This window comes from Oryx dammah, unplaced genomic scaffold, assembly GCF_014754425.2.
Source record: "Oryx dammah isolate SB20612 unplaced genomic scaffold, SCBI_Odam_1.1 HiC_scaffold_28, whole genome shotgun sequence".
Taxonomy (NCBI): Eukaryota; Metazoa; Chordata; class Mammalia; order Artiodactyla; family Bovidae; genus Oryx; species Oryx dammah.
The window spans coordinates 19050331-19069692 of record NW_024070212.1 but is presented as its reverse complement, the minus strand read 5'-3'; the positions used below and the strand labels follow the sequence as shown (position 1 = coordinate 19069692).

The window sequence follows — 19362 nt, the reverse complement described above, 5'->3', positions numbered from 1 at the left end:
CATGAATGAATAATCTCAGCACATCCAAGGGAAAACAGAGGCCTAAATATCAGTGGTGTAACAACTCCAGCTCCTCACCTGGGGCTGGAAGCCAACAGTAGCCACACAGCGATGATCCACAAAAGTGAAGATTCCCTCAATATTGTGTCGAGAGATGAACTCTGTTGGTTGACAAACATTACTCATGTCTGTACAGTTGGGAGAACTAGTTACCTGAAAGTAAAGAGATAAAAATGAGATAAAGAGAGATACCATTCTTTACAGATGTACTTCCCATCAGGTTCCCAATTTTAGGAATTTCTGAACTGTCACAACTCATCCAGAAAGGAAAAAACGATAATCACAGATAGGGCATAAGGCCTAGCTCCACTCCCTACACATGTACTCTTCACTAACTCTGTGAAGAAAGATAAAAATTCACTCTACCCCAAACCCACCTACTTTTATTTAGCTGAGTTGTACTGATTATTCATATTGGAAAATTATTCTCCCACGTAATCAAGAAACATCTGTTTTTGTAAGGAGAAATCAAAATAATTCCACTTCCCTACTGTCAGTCATGAAATGAAAAATGAGAAGAACTCTTTTATATTGTATAGGAGCAAAAGAAATTAGTTGGAAATAGAAAATTTAGCACGACAAAGCTAAAAGTATGAAAGAGGAAAAGACTTCTCTCTCCAAAAGATCTTTCACTGTCTTCAGTTTCTGCTAAATCGAACAGAAGCAATGTTAACTGTGAATGCCATATTCCTTCAAATATTTGGAGATTTTCAGAATGCTTCATTTGTATTCAGAGAGTAAAAGAAAAAAAAAAAACATGAACACATCCTGAAGATTTTCTCCCACTGAACAGGGGTGATATATCAACCGATGCAGAAAATTCATACTTGCCTGAAGTCTGCCAATGGCCACCAGGCAAAACTTGCTCCCCTGGCCAGCTTCTGGGTCATCATCTGGAAGTGAGACACCTTCAAGAAGTTGAAGTTAGAAGGTTTAACATGTGTCTCAAACACAACTGCCTTCAAAAATTAGGTGCGTAAAGATTTAAAACACACACAGATATGATGAGACTAGAGTGCTAAAACAGAGTGCTAAAAGACAAGAATAAAGGTAAATAACTGAAAGAACTTACCATATATATCATGTATTGTCTTAAGTATTTTTATATATGTTAATTCATATATTATACTCACATTAACTATAAAAAATTACAGAGCACAGGTCCTACACAAAGTATTCTAAAAGATTAAGATGGCCAAACCAAATACATATGAAGACATTGTATTTGGTCACTCTGTGACCATATCATCATTAAGAGAAGAGATGTCTTGCCTAACCTGTGACTTTCAGATTAAGCAAACAATCAAAAATGAAATTAAACCAAACACCAACAGTTATCTTCTCTGGAAAAGAGAGAAGCCAGGACTTCAATGTTTTATGTGGAAAGGGAAGACGGTTCCATTTTCCTACTACTCTTTGCATATTTATCTTCTTTTTACCAAGAAAAATAGTATTTCTTTGAAAGCTACATAGACATATAAAAGACCATATATACTGCAAATGTAGCATTTATACAGTATATAATCTAAAAAGTTCAAACATCATTACAACTTAAAATTATTTTATCTTAATCACATTTAACTACCATTTTGGGGGTGCCTACCATATGCCAGGCACTAGGCTAAGTTCTTTTCTTACAGTAAACCTAATCCTCATAATAACTCTCTATGGGTTATATTATCTCCAGATTACAGATGAGAAAATTGAGGGTTTTTTAAGTCAAGTAACTTACTAAGATACACCACTAGTAAACAACATCAGAAACAAACCTAGATTTTTACAAATTCAAACTTTAACCTCTTACCAAAATACACTACCTTGCCTCTCTTAGCTGCTATCCTTCTAGAACCCCCAATTCCCAGTCATACCTATCCAGCAGGGAGGTAATAAAGTTGCTAAGATTTGGAAATTCTGACCAGCCAGGTTAAAAGGCTGATCCTTGTACCCCAACCACTTTTCTCACAATTCCTTTTGACCTTTAGTTCCAGTAAAAGACACAGCCAATACTGAGTCATTTTCAAGTCTGAGAAATCCATCTCCCTAACTGGAATAGAAAATCCATAATGGAAGGGAAAGAGTCCACTTTTTCTCTCCTATCTTCTTACAGTTTATACCAAAGCAAATTTCATATGCAACAGGTATATGATAAATGTTAGCTAACTTTCTTGGACTCTGAGGAACAAGCTGCACCCAGAAAGAAATCACTATTCAACTTTCCTACCTGCTGGGGGCCAGGCCTTGATATAGCCTGTGCAGTGGACCACCACGAAATGAGGTTCCCCATCCTTCGCAGAGCCAAGTCCATTCCTAGAGAAATTACAGGTGTCAGGAAAAAACTTTACTCAGAATCATTTAAAAAGCAATGCTGGCTTAGTACCTTTACCTTTAGGCTATTGGGTGTTTAAATAATAGGATGACTATACTTGGACCTTTCCCACCCAAAAGTGACCACCATATTGTTTACCTTTGCCAAAGTAAAGCAACTGAAAGGTACTGCAGCAGGAAGAAAGCAGGTTAAGTGGGAGTGTTACTTCCTTAAACAGGATGAGCAAAAGATGCTTTAGAAGTTCAGGAAAAATAAAAATGTCACTGAGAAGTGAGGGATGAGAATAAGGGCTGCTGAACGAAGTACTATAGTAAGATAGCTGAAAATGTGATGATCTCTACAGGTACTTGACCATCCCTTTGGGTTTTTTTTTTTTTTACTGCTTAAGATCTCACCTGCATCTGTTTCTCACAAAGCTCAGCCTATTCATGGAGACTGAATCCACAGAGCTATTGCCACACCTGTTTCAATTAACAGAGAGATTAAAAGCAATTAAGATGCACTATCATTCATACAACTTGAAAAAAAAAAAAACCCAATCAAAAAACGGGCAGATCTAAAGAGACATCTCTCCAAAGAAGAAATACAGATGGCCAACAGGTATGTGAAAAGTGGCTCAATACTGCTAATTAACAGAGAAATGCGAATCAAAACTATAATGAGGTACCACCTCAAACTGGTCAGAATGGCCATAATTAAAAAGTCTACAAATAAATGCTGGAGAGGCTGTGGAGAAAGGGGCACCCTCCTACACTGACGAGAGGAATTCAGTTGATGCAGCCACTGTGGAAACCAGTATGGAGGTTCCTCAGAATACTAAAACCAGAATCACCATATGATCCAGCAAAACTGTAATTTGGAAGCAACCTAAACGTCCATCTACAGAGGAATGGGTAAACAAGATGTGGTACATATATAAAATGGAATACTATTCAGCCAAAAAAAGAATGCCATTTGCAGCAACATGGATGAATCTAGCTATTATCATACCAAGTGAAGTAAGAAAAAGAAAGGCAAATAACGTATGATATCTCTTCTATGTGGAATCTAAAATAGGATACAAGTGAACCTATCTATGAAACAGAATCAGGGACACAGAATAGACAGGGGGTTGTAAAGGGGGGCAAAGGTGGCAGAGGTTTGGACTGGGAGTCTGGGATTAGCTGATGCAAACTGGAATATATAGAATGGATAAACAAAAGGTCCTACTGAATGACACAGGGAACTATATTCAATATTCTGTGATAAACCATAATGGAAAAGAATATGAAAAAGAATGTATACATAGATATATGTATAGCTGAGTCCCTTTGTTGTTCAGCAGTAATTACTACAATACTGTAATTCAACCACATTTCAATAAAAAAATAAATTAAGGAAAAAAAGCTGCACTATCAAAGAAGTTTTCATCATTTAACAGCCAGATAACAGGCTCTGGATACAACTTGACACAGAAAACTGGCAACAATGCTCCTAACAATGAAAGAGAAAGAAGTCAGGTTTGGTATTTCTAAAACTTGTTAACTGTCTCAGAGTTTTTAAGTCAAAATGTTCTATATGCTCTACAAATGGAGATATTCTCTACATCAGGAGTTAGTCCACTTTTTCTGTAAATAACCAGACAGTAAATATTTTCAGCTCTGTGGGCCAAACAATTTGTTACAACTAGTCGACTCTGCTATTAAAAGTATGAAAGCAGCCAGACAGTATGTCAATAAATGGGCATGGCTATGTTCCAATAAAGCTTTATCTAAAAAGAGAGTTGCGGTTTGTAGACTCCAGCACTATGCTGCAAAAAAATCTATTTGCTGTATTTCGTTATTATCGAGGACTTCCCAGGTGGCACCAGTGGTAAAGAACCTGCCTACCAATGCAGGAGACTTAAAGAGATGCTGGTCCGATCCCTGAATTGGGAAGACCCCTGGAGGAGAGGAGCCTGGAGGGCTACGGACCATAGGATCACAGAGTCAGACATGACTAAAGCGACTTAGCACACACACAGTCACATTATTATTTACCTTGCTCCTCTGTATGTCATTGCAATAGCCATGTCCACATATTGGGACATACTCTCCCACTCTCACTACTTTCTTTCTCTCATTTCTTTAATAATAAAATGTACATAGAATCTTATGTGTCATGCACTCTTCTAAGCATCTTTTAAAATTTTATTTTGGTGTGCTGAGTCCTCATTGCTACATGTGGGCTTTTCATTACAGCACTTCTCTTGTTGAGGAGCACGGGTTCTAGGCAGTAGTTGTGGCACGGTGGCTTAGTTTCTCTGAGGCCTGTGGGATCTTCCCAGACCGGGGAGTGAACCTGTGTCCCCTGCACTGGCAAGCATATTCTTAACCACTGGACCACCAGAGAAGTCCTAAGCATCTTTATATATAATTATTCATCTAATCTTCATAACAACTTTATGAGGCTGATATAACTCCCAATATTAGGTGAAGAAATAAAAACACAAGACAGTCATTTAATCCATTCAAGGTCAGAAGATAAGTGATAAATCCAGTAATCTGGGTCTAGAAGCTACTCCAAACCACTAAGCCATATAATATTAAATTTTGTAACACCCCCAGGAAACCTTTCTTAATATCCTACTCATCACTTCTAATAAGCATCCTCTCAACAGTCAATTTCCATTACACAACCTGAATTTATTTTGTAACATGAAGAGATGTTTTCTCTATCTGTGATGAAAACTACCACCATCCTTTCTTCAGAATCCTAAAATGTACAGTATATAATTTACAAACGTTAAATATTAAGTGAAAGGAATCAGAAAGGCTTAAATCTCTACCAAAGGGAAGAGAGTGGGGCAGAAGTGGCCTGAGTACATGGATGATGTCTTGGAATATACCAGGAAAAAAATATAGATACTGGCATCCAACCAGTATGGATTAAAATAAAATCCTGAATCAAACAAGGGAAGTCAATTTCTTTGTGTCATTTTTTTTTAAATCAGCAAAATAGTAACCTTGAATTCTACTCTACCGGGCAGTCGTGGAAAATGAGATGACACATAAAGCACCTATCTATCATAAGAAGAATTCAGTAAATACTAGTTTGCTTATCACTTTGTGTTATGACTAAATCGGGTCTTGAGAGTTAAATTTAATCTACCTGGAGCTTAGATTTAAATTCATGTTGATGTATGGCAAAACCAATACAATACTGTAAAGTAATTAGCCTCCAATTAAAATAAATAAAAATTTTTTTAAAAGTTTAACTCCTCTGACCAGAAATTAAATCCTCAGCTCTGAATTCTTCCTATGACAAGTCACAATCCTCATCCAGACACTCACCTCATACGGCAAATAAATGATCTCCTTGAGCCCATACACATCCTCATGGAAGACTGCTGACCTTCCTTTTTTACTGTTCCAGTCTTCAGATCCAGGATACGCCCTGAAAAGGATGTGAAGAAGAGTCTGGAGTACATTTTTGTGTGCAGGGAAGAGGGGGAGAGATACTGGAGGCAAAGCTAAGTAAATAGTCTATTCACGCTAAGCCAAGTGTGAGATGGATTTTTTTCAAGTCTAAAACACCTCGATTCCCATCAATGAATCTTACACTTCAGCTCAAAGGCAGCACTGGAAATAACTTTATGCAAGGGAAGACAGGAGCAGAAGTAGGTAGAGCCGGCAAACAAGAGCAAGGCTATATTCTTGGGACTGATTATTTTTATACACATGCATGCACGAATGCACACACACACACAGAGTGAATGTCACTGGTTTAAAAACAAATAATTTTATATGCTATAGAAAAACGCATCTGTCTCATGCTAAAATTGTCCCTCCTATATTATATAGAAACCAAATGGGAACTTTTGAGAAGAACTGGAAAAATGAAATCCATAAAAACATTAAAGAAGGAAAAGCTAAATACCAACATTAATATGACCACCATGGATTTGATTTCAATTACTAGCTTTAATCTGCTTCCACATTAAAATTTTTTCCAGATTGCTTAGGAGCAGATGTGACTTATTTCCTTCAGCCAAACTCTGGCAAAAGGACTGAATAACATTAAACGGAGGCAGCTGGGAGCGGGAGACAAAAAAAAAGACAGAAAAATAGCCCAGATACAAACAAACAAAAAACACCTGATATACTGAACAATAACCATTCCCCTCTAAAATAAAAATCTATCATCATAGAACCAAGTACAAAGTCAAAGCCAAGCACAACTTGGTAGAAAAAAAATCAAGTAATTACCCATACAAATGAGACATAAACATGGATAATTTAATTCTTTTAAAATGACAAGGGAGGTGGTGGTATTGTAGGTTTGGCCTTTATGGTGTATTTACACTAATATTAAGATTAAAGTAAACTTTTATATAAACACTGTCACTAATGAAACATTTTCTAAGGATGAGCTACAAAATATATTACTTGCATGTGGACAAAAAGAACAGATTATACTCATGAAAGAAGAAAATTCTAAAAGTTTTGCCAGATAAAATGGGAAAATTTAAGCGTTAAAATACCTCTTCTATCTCAGGAAAAAAGAAGAAAGGACTTGCCATTCATTTCCCATCTACGTAACTCATACCTGTCAGCGCATTTTCCGAAGTGGAAAGCTGCTCACGTAGTTTGTCTACATCATCTGGGTGCACCTGATCATACAGCGTGCTACCAAACCACTCAGACTGCGGCTGGTTCAAAACTGGGGTCACTGAGTCAGAGACGTATACCACCCGGCCTGTCTCACATGAGACAATAAACAGAAAGCCGTCTGCTGCCTCCAAGATCAAATGTTTCAGTTCCTGCCCAAGGAAGAGAAATACAAGTTAATACTGAACTCTTTTGAAAAAAACAAATGTTACTACGGAAAGAAGGAAGACCCTTCAGACCATATGTATCTTTCCATAAATAACTGTGGCCTTCTGTTCGACCCACAGGCACAGCTTTGTACCTTAAATATAATCACCTTCACTGACAAGGTAGCTTTTTCCAATAGATAGTTCATCAGTCTGTCTATGTCACTATCCACCTCCTTCTTCTTTACCTCAGATCTCAAAACAGATAATAAAAATGCTTACTATTAACAAAAATTGAGTTCTTGATCTCACCCTTTCTGGTCTCTTAGGATGATGTGCTACAAATATTCATATTGTTCTCTTTCCCCTCAAATCTTAAACATGATCAAGTTTCCTTAATGCTATACAAAACTTCCCTCAACTGTGCCCAACTCATCTTCCAGGGCCAAGCTTAAATTAAGAGTAATGTTATACTCATTGGCTCTACTCTCTTACTTTTCATGTATTTCTCAGTCCATCTGCAATCTTCACTCTCAACCACTACATCTTTTTTTCAGCAGGTTACTATTAATAATGTATTCCTAATTGGCAACTCAAGTGCTCTTTCCTGAGTCTGTACACAATGTCACTACAGATCTGACAGTGTTGTTCATTCTATCCTTTAAAATTTATTTCTGCCTAGCTTCTATGACACCATTCTTGAACTTTTACCTCCTTTCCAAATGTCTGTTTTCTGCTTTAAGCTCCTTTTCCACTGTTCAAGTTTCAAGTGCGGGCATTTCCAACATTCTATCTTAAGTTCTCTCCTCTATTTATTCCATACTCTCTCTCTGAGAAATCATATCCACTTCTCCACTATGAAATGATACCCAAGTCTACATTTCTAGACTTGCCTAAAATCTACTAAGCATTTCCAAATAGACATTCTATCAGCAATTCAATTTCAACATTTCAAAACCCAGCATCATTTCCCTCTTCAAAAACAATCCTCTGTGCTCTTCCAGCACTCTCTTTCTTGATTAACAATATCCCCTTCCTCTCAGGGTATAGGTCTAAAAAATCTATCTAATCTCTCACACTCCAGTGATATCTCAGCTTATCAATTCTATTTTTGAATATAACGTCACTGTCTTAGTTATCTCATGCCAAGACTAATGGTCTCCCTGCTTTCACTCTTTCCAGTCCATCCTTAAAATGCTATCACATTTTTTATAGCTACCCATTGCCTAAAAATTAAAATCTAAGTTATTTAACATAACACTTAAATATTCCTTCATCGGGTGCCCCAGGGCATGCTGAACTGATTTTCCTTGAATAAAACCTGATTATTCTCACAGTGCTTTTAATCAAGCTATTTCCAATATTTACAATATTATTCCACTATTCTTTGCTTTCCATATTTACACAGGACTTATTATTGCACCTCTGATATGGATTGGATTCTGTGTTTACATCATGATTTATTTATTTACACCTGTTTTCACCTGTGACTACCTCTTACCATTCTTTACATTTCTAACAGCACAAAGTATCCAGATAGCTCACCAAAAGTGCCTAACTGGAAACCACTGAATCAGTATCTATATGTATTCTGTTACAAATTGATTAGCTATTTCAATGTACATACAGATATAATCTGTGTTATATGTGCTTTCATATAGACCATCCTATTTGGAAAAATTTTATTGCTTTCTTCCAAACCACATTCCTTCCTTCCTCCTGATCCTCTGAATAAAAAGATGGCGGCTGCTGCTGCTGCTGCTAAGTCACTTCAGTCGTGTCCGACTCTGTGTGACCCCACAGACGGTAGCCCACCAGGCTCTGCTGTCCCTGGGATTCTCCAGGCAAGAACACTGGAGTGGGTTGCCATTTCCTTCTCCAATGCATGGAAAGTGAAAGTGAAGCCGCTCAGTTGTGTCCGAGTCTTCGAGACCCCATGGACTGAAGCCTACCAGGCTCCTCCGCCCATGGGATTTTCCAGGCAAGAGTACTGGGAAAAGGATGGCACTACAGTCAATTTTTCCTTCCTTGTACTTCCTATATTTTCTGAATTTTTCTGCAATAAATAAGTGATACTTTTAACAATCAAAACAGAACATGGCTACCTTATACTCTTTGAGGTCTTTGCTGACTATTCTCACTCAGGCCCAGACACTCTATTTACTGTAGCCATCCCGCTAGTATATATGTACTTGTGTGTGTCTGTGTGCTCAGTCTATCAGCTGTGTTAGACTCTTTGCAACCCTATGAACTATAGCCCGCCAGCTCCTCTGTTCATGGGACTTCCCAGGCAAAAATACTAGAGTAGGTTACCATTTTTCCTTCAGGGAATCTTCCTGACCCAGGGAGGGAACCCATGTCTTCTGCATTGCAGATGGATTCTTTACCACTGAGCCATGGAGGAAGTCAACACATATATTTAATCCTATATAAATTGTTAATAAGTTCTTTAAAGGCCTTTCTTCCCATACGCATTTTCCTCATTTTTCACTTATGTGTGTATTCTGTTACCCACATATTCATATTCAAACCGAGTTTCTGAAAAGCTGGAAATGTTTCTACCTTCTATTTCTCTCATAGTGCATTAAATATAATAGAGCATATCTCTAAGCAACAACAACTGCCTGTTAGATTCCTTTCATCACTAAAACTGGAAGCTACTTCAAGTAAAAGAAATATATTACTTTCATCTTCTATAACCCTAAAGCCAAGGAAAAGAACTGGTTCTTTGGGGATGAACACAGTCATCCCCAAGATTCCAATCTTCCACAAAAGATTCTGTTCTTCTACCCTGAAGACTGGATTATGAGTAAAGTTCTAAAAATACCTGTAAGGTGCTAAATAGTTTTCACAATTCTTCTCACTTGTTTCAAAGCTAATAAATGGTATAGTCAGGGATCAAAACTCACTTTCCTATGACCTGACTATTTCCTTCAGAGCTGAATTCCTGTCCTTTAAAGAATTTACAGATTCAGCTCTGCTCTGATTCCCAATATAACATACACTTCAGGATAATGAGCATCCGCCCCCAAAAGATCAAAACTTTCAAAAAATTCTAGACCCCCTCATGTGTGCTTCCCAGAGACCTGATCAGTGAGGAAAGACGGCTTGTAGGTGCCGTCGGTGGATGTGTTGCCAGTTCCTCTCAAGGACTTCATGTGAGAAACTGCCATGCGTAAGATGGTTAGCTTGTCTGGTTTCCGAGCCAGGGCGCTACAGGTGGGTACCATGTCTGACAGTTCTGTTATGTAGGCTGTCATCTTGTTCCGTCGTCGCCGTTCAATCTCGCTGTGGTTTTCCCTGCATGGAGGGAGAGAGGAGAAGCCCCATCCAGTGGGTCATATCTGGCCACTTGGGAGCAGAGAGAGTGACATGGATACCAAGTGAGCTGCTGAAGAAATGCAGTACTTAGATTCAGTAGTGCGCAAGTCTCAGATGTTAGAGTAAAGTCTGCCAAGCTTGTCATGCAGAGCAAGCATGGAACAGAAACTAACAAGGTAGACAAGAGTATAAGCGGACACCAGAAAATCTCTCTAACTCCTGGAAACTTCACTTCCTATGTAAATTACCACTCTCTCAGAACAAAACGTGTTTTAAGAAATGACAGTCTTAAAAAATGTTGATTTTATTCACTTAAGTTCCTCAGCTTGACTGATTTCTTATTTACCAACTCAACTTTTTAAAGGCTGAAAACAACAAATGACCAATTTTTTCCAACAGAAGTATGTTGCTCCACAGTTGATATGAGAATTGATTAGTACAGACTCCCCTGGTTTATAAAATATTGTTTGTTCTAAGTATCTTTCTTAGTCTCAACACTAGGAGGCAGAACTGGAAGTTCTACTTGTCCCCCTAATGGACAAGGCCCTAGCTTCTCTATCTGGGTGTGGTGCCAGTACACTGAGCTCAAGAGATTTATAAGATGCCATTTACTAGAAGTCCCTTATGATGCCCAATTTGGGACAAAGTGAACTGGAGAACAGGATGCTTAAAGGCCTGAAAACAGACAATCTGGATCTCACCAGGGAAAGCAGAACACATCTCCAATACTGACTTCCTCAAAATCAGAGTAACTGCTGCTGCTAAGTCGCTTCAGTCGTGTCTGACTCTGTGAGACCCCATAGACGGTAGCCCACCAGGCTCCGCCATCCTTGGGATTCTCCAGGCAAGCACACTGGAGTGGGTTGCCATTTCCTTCTCCAATGCATGAAAGTGAAAAGTGAAGTCTCTCAGTCGTGTCCGACTCTTCGCGACCCCATGGACTGAAGCCTACCAGGCTCCGCCGCCCATGGGATTTTCCAGGCAAGAGTACTGGAGTGTGGTGCCATTGCCTTCTCCACAATCAGGGCAAAATTACTGCTAATTATATAATTATAAAAGTATAATTCAGAATTTTTCAAATTGGATTTCTGAAAAGCCTAATAGTTCCTCAGTATCTTCCATAGGAATACTTCAAGGAGAGACTCAAACAACAGCTGCATTCCTGTTTCTGTTTTGAGCAGCTTTGCTTTATCTTTTTTACGGACTTCTATTACCACTCAATCTGAACATAAGTTCTCTGCCAAAACAAACAAAAAGAAAACAATGAATCTAACTTAAATCTCTTCTTCATGATTAGAGCAAACTAATGTCCAGTAGTTAACTGACTTTTCCAAGGGCAGCCCCCATTCCCAATGAATGCAGCGTTCTTCCCACCATACCACACCAGTTTTCTGAAACGTGAAAGCGTTACCAGGCTTAAGTTAAACTGGCAGCAAAATGAGATTGTGACTCAGCTGAAAGAGGTAACAATAGGTCTCACAGTGTAGGTCCATTTTAGTTACTCTGCATGAGAAACATAAAATTTTACTCTTAAACATAAAGCACCCATTTCCTTGTACCTGACAGGTTTCTGACACTGAAATCCAGAAGACTAATCTTTTAAATAGCCACAACAAGGCTGCTAAGCTTTTCTAAGAAACCACAAGATTCATTCACCAAAGCCACACCAGTACTGCTGTGACAAAGTAATCTAGGCTGTGAGTGTACCCAGGAAAATAAGGGTGAGCTTTCCAACAGGGTGTGGAGTAAATACTGAGGCCTAAAGACTAGGAACTAATTGCAAACACAGATATATTTATTGGCTTTCTGATAAAAGAGCATTTTCCTGCTAAAGTATCTACTGGCACAGCTGCACTGTTTCTAAATGCTTTTTATTCTGTGAAACTTAGTGTGCTAAGATAAAGATAAAAAGAGAAATCTATAAAACTAGTAGTAATTTCTTAAATTCTTATGTTCCCTCAACTCACCCACTTTCTGGTGGGGGAAGCCAAAGTTCCTGTTATATACAAACTTCTAAAAATCTTGTCCTCTCTTGCCATAGACAAAGAAAAACATGAAGAGAAAGGGGAAGAAAAGAGCAGAAACACGAAAAAGGATAGAGAAAGCAGCAGCATCCACTTCATCATGCTAAAAGACACCATTTTCCTACCTGGCGAGTCTCTCCTTATCCGCAGAGCTCTGCTCATCATCCGACCTAAAAACAGAATTAATGAACTAAGCTAAACATGAAATAAAAAGAAAGGAAGGAAGGGGGGTAAAAGGAGAGGAAGGAAGGGGGGGAAAGGGGAGGAAGGAAGAAAAGAGGGGAAAGAAAGAAGGAAGGGGGGAAAGAGGGAGGAGAAAGGGGGGAAGGGAAGGGAAGAAAATAACAGAAAAAACAGATGCAGAGAAGAGGGAGAAATGGAAATATAGACAAGAACCTTGCTGTACTCGACAAAACCATCTGTCAGAATAAAGGAAAAGTAACTTACAGGACAAAGGTCAACATAAAAGCAAGCCCAATATTCATTATAAATGAACGTAATCTGAGCACAGAAAGCCAATTATCTCTTTAGAAACTAAGCAGACATACTATCTGAATAAGAACTAAACAAGGAGTACTATTTTCACATACTGCTTCCAATCTGGAAAGAAAGTAATATTCACATATGCTATTTCTACATTAAAAAAAAAATCAAGCAGTAAATCATGTTAAGAAAGTCAAACAAGTGATCACAAACACAATCTCTCTATAACACACATACAGCATGTGTGTGCTCACAGACACAATAACCAACCAGGCTTCCCTGGAGAATTATATAAATAAAACTAAGAGCTAGGTATCTAGTATATCCCCTATCAATGATTTGATCTTGAAGTGGTACATTTCTCTTCTGTCGCTTTCCCATTTCTCTGCAATAAAGCCATGTTGCTGGATCCTAGATCAACTCCCTCTCCCCTGGAGGGGGTACAAAGGATTACCACTACATTTCTCTGAATAACTGAAATACTGTAAGGGTTTGTGGCAAATGATGAAACACGTTGGTAGTTGGTGTTGGTAGTTCATTTATCAGTAATCAATTCCATCTTAAATATATACATAAGTATATGTATATAAAGAGAGTAAAAACAGATTAAGAAAAAATATTTAAGTGTGATATATTAACAGGCTGAAAACCCAGCTATTAAAAAATGACAACTACAATGATTTTGTAGAAAATGGTCAGCAGGGGGGAAAAAAAGAGACAAAAAAATAACACAGTAATGACAAGAACCACCTGAAAACTTATGCATATTGACAAGAGAAAGAAAAAAAGGTGATATTAAGTAAAGTTTCATATTCACTGGGTTACTGTAATTCCTTAACAAACTACAAATATTTTTTCAAAAAGTTGGGAAAATTCATTTCATCTTTTGAAGACCCTCTACTGAATCCCAAACAAGAATATTTGAGGTGAACTAGCTTAACAAATCTTCAAGAAATGAGTTCTGCGAATTCCCTGGCAGTCCAGCGGTTAGCACTCCACACATTCACTGCTGGGGGTACCAGTTCAATCCCTGGTCATGGAACCAAGAGCCCACAAAGAAATGAGCTCTGTTGTTTGCAAGTTAAATATCTAAAATTACTATTACCACTCCTACCAATACAGATCCATAATCCCTTATCTACTTCAATATTTCCAAATAAAATACAGAATGTATAAATATTCACATTTTAAATTTTGAATTAAATTTTAAAGTCGCTCAGTCGTGTCCGACTCTTTGTGACCCTATGGACCACACAGTTCATGGAATTCTCCAGGCCAGAATACTGGAGTGGGTAGCCTTTCCCGTCTCCAGGGCATCTTCCTAACCCAGGGATCGAACCCAGGTCTCCTGCATGGCGGGCGGATTCCTTACCAGCTGAGCCACAAGGGAAGCCCAAATAAATATTCACATTAAGCAAGACAAATGAAGACTAAAACAGTTCAGGTCATGTTTTCATAGCTTTTTGGAATTTCAGTCAAGAGACTGTGAAACACATACCACCACTATTATTTGATGGCTTCACTTTCTAATGCAGTTTTTTAAAAACTACTGCCCAAATATCTACTATTAACTTCTGACTTGAGAGATGATTCACATCCTAAAGTGTTCCTAAGTATCTACTTCAGATTTGAAGCAACTACAAATTCTTCAGAAACCTTTAAATCTGCTCCTTTTTTTTTCTATTGCCATTGCCACCATTCTAGCCCAGGCTCTCATGATTTTATCACTGTCTTACTGTTGCAACGGTCTCCCATTTACCCTCTTGACTACAGTGCTTCTCTTTAATGAGTCCTATAGAAAGCTACTGGAGAAAAATTCATATGCATTTTATATTGATACATTATCATTTCATTCAAAGCTTATAATGGCATCTCACTGCTTCAGAGTAGTTTAAAACTACTCTGATTGATATTGCTTAGCCCTTGACATCAATGGTTCTCAATGTATGGGCCCCAGACCGGCAGCATTAGCAATGAATAAGTAGTAATTGCTTAGTTAAGCACTGGATTTTGGATTATTCACTTTTCTGATGTGGTTGCAAATTCAATTTTTAAAAAACAAATAATTTACTGCTTAACAATATACAGAATATATTTGAGTTGAGAGGATTTTTTTAATATAAACCAAAGTATTTTTCATGCTCTAGACAGGTAACTTAAACAAATGTATTTCAATAAAAACTGCACTCTGTGTAAATTGCTTCTTTGCTGTCATCTTTAAAAGAATAAAATCATTATCTGTACAGATTTTGTAGATCCACTTAATAATAAATGCAACCAAGAAATTTATATTGTTTGTGTTTCTATGGACACCCAGCAAGCACAATGTATAGCTATTTATCACATACATAAAAACACTGTTTAAGTATATCATTAGTTTGGCACCATAAGTCTGAAAGCCATGTTACCTGACCATAAACAACAATTATAAGACTAATTTTCACCAGTTGAGACTGGGCAGAGAAATGAACTCTCATTGAGAAAAAACTAAAACTGATCATTTTTAAATTGCCTGGTCCCATAACAAGGACCAAGATGCTCTACTATATTACCTGGCGAATCGCTCTTTATCATTAGACATCTGATCATCGTCACACCTGAAGAAGAAAAAAAAAGATTAATCCAAGGTATCACACTTGTTATATCTATTTCATTCTGAAAGGAGAACCAGAAAGGGGTAAAAATATTCAGCAAAAAAGCCAATTGAAAAGGCAGCACAAAGCAAGAGAGATAATATCATCTCACAGAACTTAAAAATCCATGATTATTATTTGTCTGTTTTCTAATGTCTCCTTTACTCTTAATTGCCAAACATTCCAAAAAAAGATGTTGAGCTCATGAGGGCACAGCTGTCTGCCCTGTCAATACCTCCCCGAGGTTAGAGATAGTTTTGTTTTTCTTTATGTCAAAAACCATGTAATATCAATTTGCCATCTTAACCATGTTTAAGTGTATGGCTCAGTCACACTAATTACATTTACACTAGTGTACAAAGTATCTCTAGAACTTTTTCACACTGAAAAACAAACTCTATAGCTACTGAACACCATCTTCTCATTCTCTCTGTCCCCATCCCACCCTCAGCTCTTGACAACAACCACTCTACTTTGTCTCTCTGATTTTGACTACTTTACATCCTCACATAAGTGAAATCATACAGTATTTATCTTTTTTTGACAGGCTTATTTCATTTAGTATAATGCCCTCAAGGTTCATCCATGTGGTAGTGACAGAATTTCCTTCCTTTTTAAGGCCGAGTAATATTGCATTTGTGAGTGGATATCTGGGGTGCTTCCACTTCTCAGTTACTGTGAAAAATGGAGCAGTGAACATGAGTGTACAAATATCTCTAAGATCTTGCTTTCAATTCTTTTGGCTATATAACCAGAAGTGGCACTGCTGGATCATATAATATTTCTGTTTGTAACGTTTCAAGGAACCTCCGTACTGTTTTCCAAAGTGGCCATACCATTTTACATTCCTACCAACAGCGCCCAAGAGTTCCAATTCCTCCATATCCTTACCAATGCTTGCTATTTTCTGGATTTTTTGATGGTAGCATTCTAATGGCCTACTCACTGTAGTTCTGATTTGCATTTCTCTAAATGATTAGTAATGTTGAGTGTCTCTCCATATGACTTTTAGCCATTTGTGTATGTTCTTTGTAGAAATGCCTATTCAAATCCTTTGCTCATTTACGCAGGTTGTTTTTTTTACAGGAGTTCGGCAAGTATCACATCAGATATATGATTGGCAGATATTTTCTTCCATTCCATATGTTACCTTTCCACTGTGCTTCCTTTGATGTGCAAAAGTTTCTAAAAGTCTTAAATTTTGATTTAAACAACAAACAGTATCTCTTTGATTAAGAAAACACAATCCATTCATCTCAAGAACTTCTACTTAACAAGCTGATGAATCCTGTTTGCTACTACAGAAACCGCAAAGGAGGATGCGTTGAAGGAGGTTAAACCTAACTATGAAAACACCACTCTCTTCTCCAGATGCTCTAAATTCTCCTCTTCTCACTGCCACAGGACATAACAAAAATCCATCAGCTTTGGGCAGAAAGAGGCTTTGTGAGACAGGTAAGACTCACAAAATTTTCAGTTAAACCAGTCATTCCTATTACAGCCAAAATTTATACTTCACAGGCCATATAAATCCTCAACTAATCTGACCCAAAAAATTCTCTCTGAAAATAACTGAAGAGTAGACACAGAGGTGCAGTGGAACTTCAGCTCAAGGACAAACTGTTTCTAAGACACAAAATACACTATAGCTCACATGCTACAGACTCTTAATGAAGAAAGAGACCTATAATTTGCATATTAACTCTGAATCTCAAGAATGTGTCTTCCAGGTCCTTGCTACTCAAAGTGTGGTCAGTGGACCAGAAGCAGCAGCATCCCTTAGGAATCTGTAAGAATGCAGAATCTTGGGCACTATCCGAGACCTAACAAATTATAATCATCTTGTAAAGAACCCCCTGGTGGATTTGTACCTGCATTTGAGTTTGAGAAGCATTATTTTAGTACTAGCAACTCTGATATTGTATGTAGAATTTAAAATCCTTCACATTCTTAAAAATTATTTCATAGTGTTGTCTGGAGAATATAACAAAATGACACTTGAACAAAGTGATGAAAAGAGGTAATAAATTACAATTTGCATCCACCAAGGAGACTGAGTTAATCCACCAAGTATCAAGCTGATTTATAGATTTACAGATACAATGCAAGTAAGACTTTCACTCCCAGACCAAAGCGGAAAATTCCAATTAATAAAATGTACCAGGAATTCCTTAGTTTAGGTCTCCATATTTCCACTGCCTGGGGCATGGGTTCAATCCCTGGTTGAGGAACTAAGATCCTGCAAGCCATGAGGCCAGAGGAAAAAAAAGTTCTGATGATCAAGTAAAAAAATATTTGGTGATGACTCTCCTGGGCATGCATAATGACCTATTTGGTAAGATCAATTATGAAAACTTTTTTTTAAGGTCGGGGAAAGGACAAATAAATCTTTTAAAATTTGTGTGTAGTTTGTGACTACCAGATTTTGTGGAATGGAAGCAATGACTCAGGGCTAGAGCTAAATGACAGGAATAAATAAGACTAGTGATTACCTCTATCCCATTCAAATGCACATCTACTACTATTATTTTATCTATTATTATAATTAGGAATTCCTAATTGGAGGAATGTGCACTGGAACTGTGTGGAAAAAGTCTATTCTTGCAAAGAAATTGAAATCTTTTCCCGTCTTTACATCTGCTGACACTCATTAACGCTCAAGACCTCTCTTGGAAAATGGCTTTCTCCAATATTTTACAACTATTTCTTTATGGTAGCCAAGTCACAGTTGTTGTTTTTGAGAATATCTGGCAGTGTTCCACAGCTGGGCAGAAGCTAAACACACGAGCTTTAACTTTAAATACTGCAAAACAATAATAGACAGACAGATGTCACTGACTCAACTAAGCACTATAAAACTAAACAATGGCAAACAATTTAGAATATGGGCATCTTCTGTATAAAAACAAAAAATGAGGAGACAATGACTGTATATGCACACAAATATGTGCATTTAAATACACTTACATATGCACTGAATATTCGTGGAAGGATACTTAATAAACTGGAAACTATAGTCTCAGGAGAAGGATTCTGAAGGTAGGAAGTGAAATGAAGATGTACTTTCATTACATATAACCTTGCACTGTTTAACAATTTTGTGATAAAGTATGTTCATATTTCTTTTAAGAACTTAGTTCAAACAATAAAATCCAGAAACTCACATAGTAAAATAAATTTTTTTAAGAACAGGGCTCCTGTATTTATTTTTCAAATACGTGTTCCTCTGCAATGTAGACATTACCTAGGTAGCATTTTCAACTTTGAAAAGAAAAAAAAGGCAGGGTGCAGTCAAGGTTATCATCCATTCTTTGACTCTTATTGCTTTCCTGACTTAAAAACAAAGCGAAGTAAGGACTTTCCTGGTGGCCAATGGTTAAGACTCCATGCTCCCAACGCAAGGGGCCTGAGTTCGATCCCTGGTTAGGCAACTAGGTCCCACATAATAAAGTAAAGATCCAACATGTAGCAATGAGGATCCTGCATGCTGCAACACAGCACCAACCCCCTCCCCCAAAAAAAAACCCACAAAGCCAAGTAACTGGTCTTAAGCAAGATTAGAAATTTCCTTTCTCTGAAAGTACTCCTTCATCAATATATTGAAAAGTTCATTTTCAGTTCCCTAGAAGGTTCAGTACTACAAGGATACAAATTCCAATTCCTGCTCTGTAGGAGAAATCAGTGAGTATCTCAGGGCAACAGAACATTAATGACCTCCCAACTAATTTCGCCCTGCAGTAT

The 19362-nt window shown here is 37.6% G+C and overlaps 1 protein-coding gene across 1 annotated transcript in view; it reads right to left on the bottom strand.

The window, feature by feature from the left end:
- The window catches only part of ARNT (aryl hydrocarbon receptor nuclear translocator), a 66184-nt gene that overhangs the window by 13282 nt on the left and 33540 nt on the right, over positions 1 to 19362 (bottom strand). Inside the window, exons 4-12 of the mRNA XM_040230761.1 lie at positions 15541 to 15585; positions 12631 to 12675; positions 10247 to 10460; positions 6953 to 7166; positions 5698 to 5800; positions 2782 to 2847; positions 2282 to 2367; positions 892 to 968; positions 79 to 213 (exon numbers count right to left, since the gene is read on the bottom strand). Coding sequence (XP_040086695.1) covers positions 79 to 213; positions 892 to 968; positions 2282 to 2367; positions 2782 to 2847; positions 5698 to 5800; positions 6953 to 7166; positions 10247 to 10460; positions 12631 to 12675; positions 15541 to 15585 — 985 coding nt within the window. The remainder of the gene's footprint in view (positions 1 to 78; positions 214 to 891; positions 969 to 2281; positions 2368 to 2781; positions 2848 to 5697; positions 5801 to 6952; positions 7167 to 10246; positions 10461 to 12630; positions 12676 to 15540; positions 15586 to 19362) is intronic.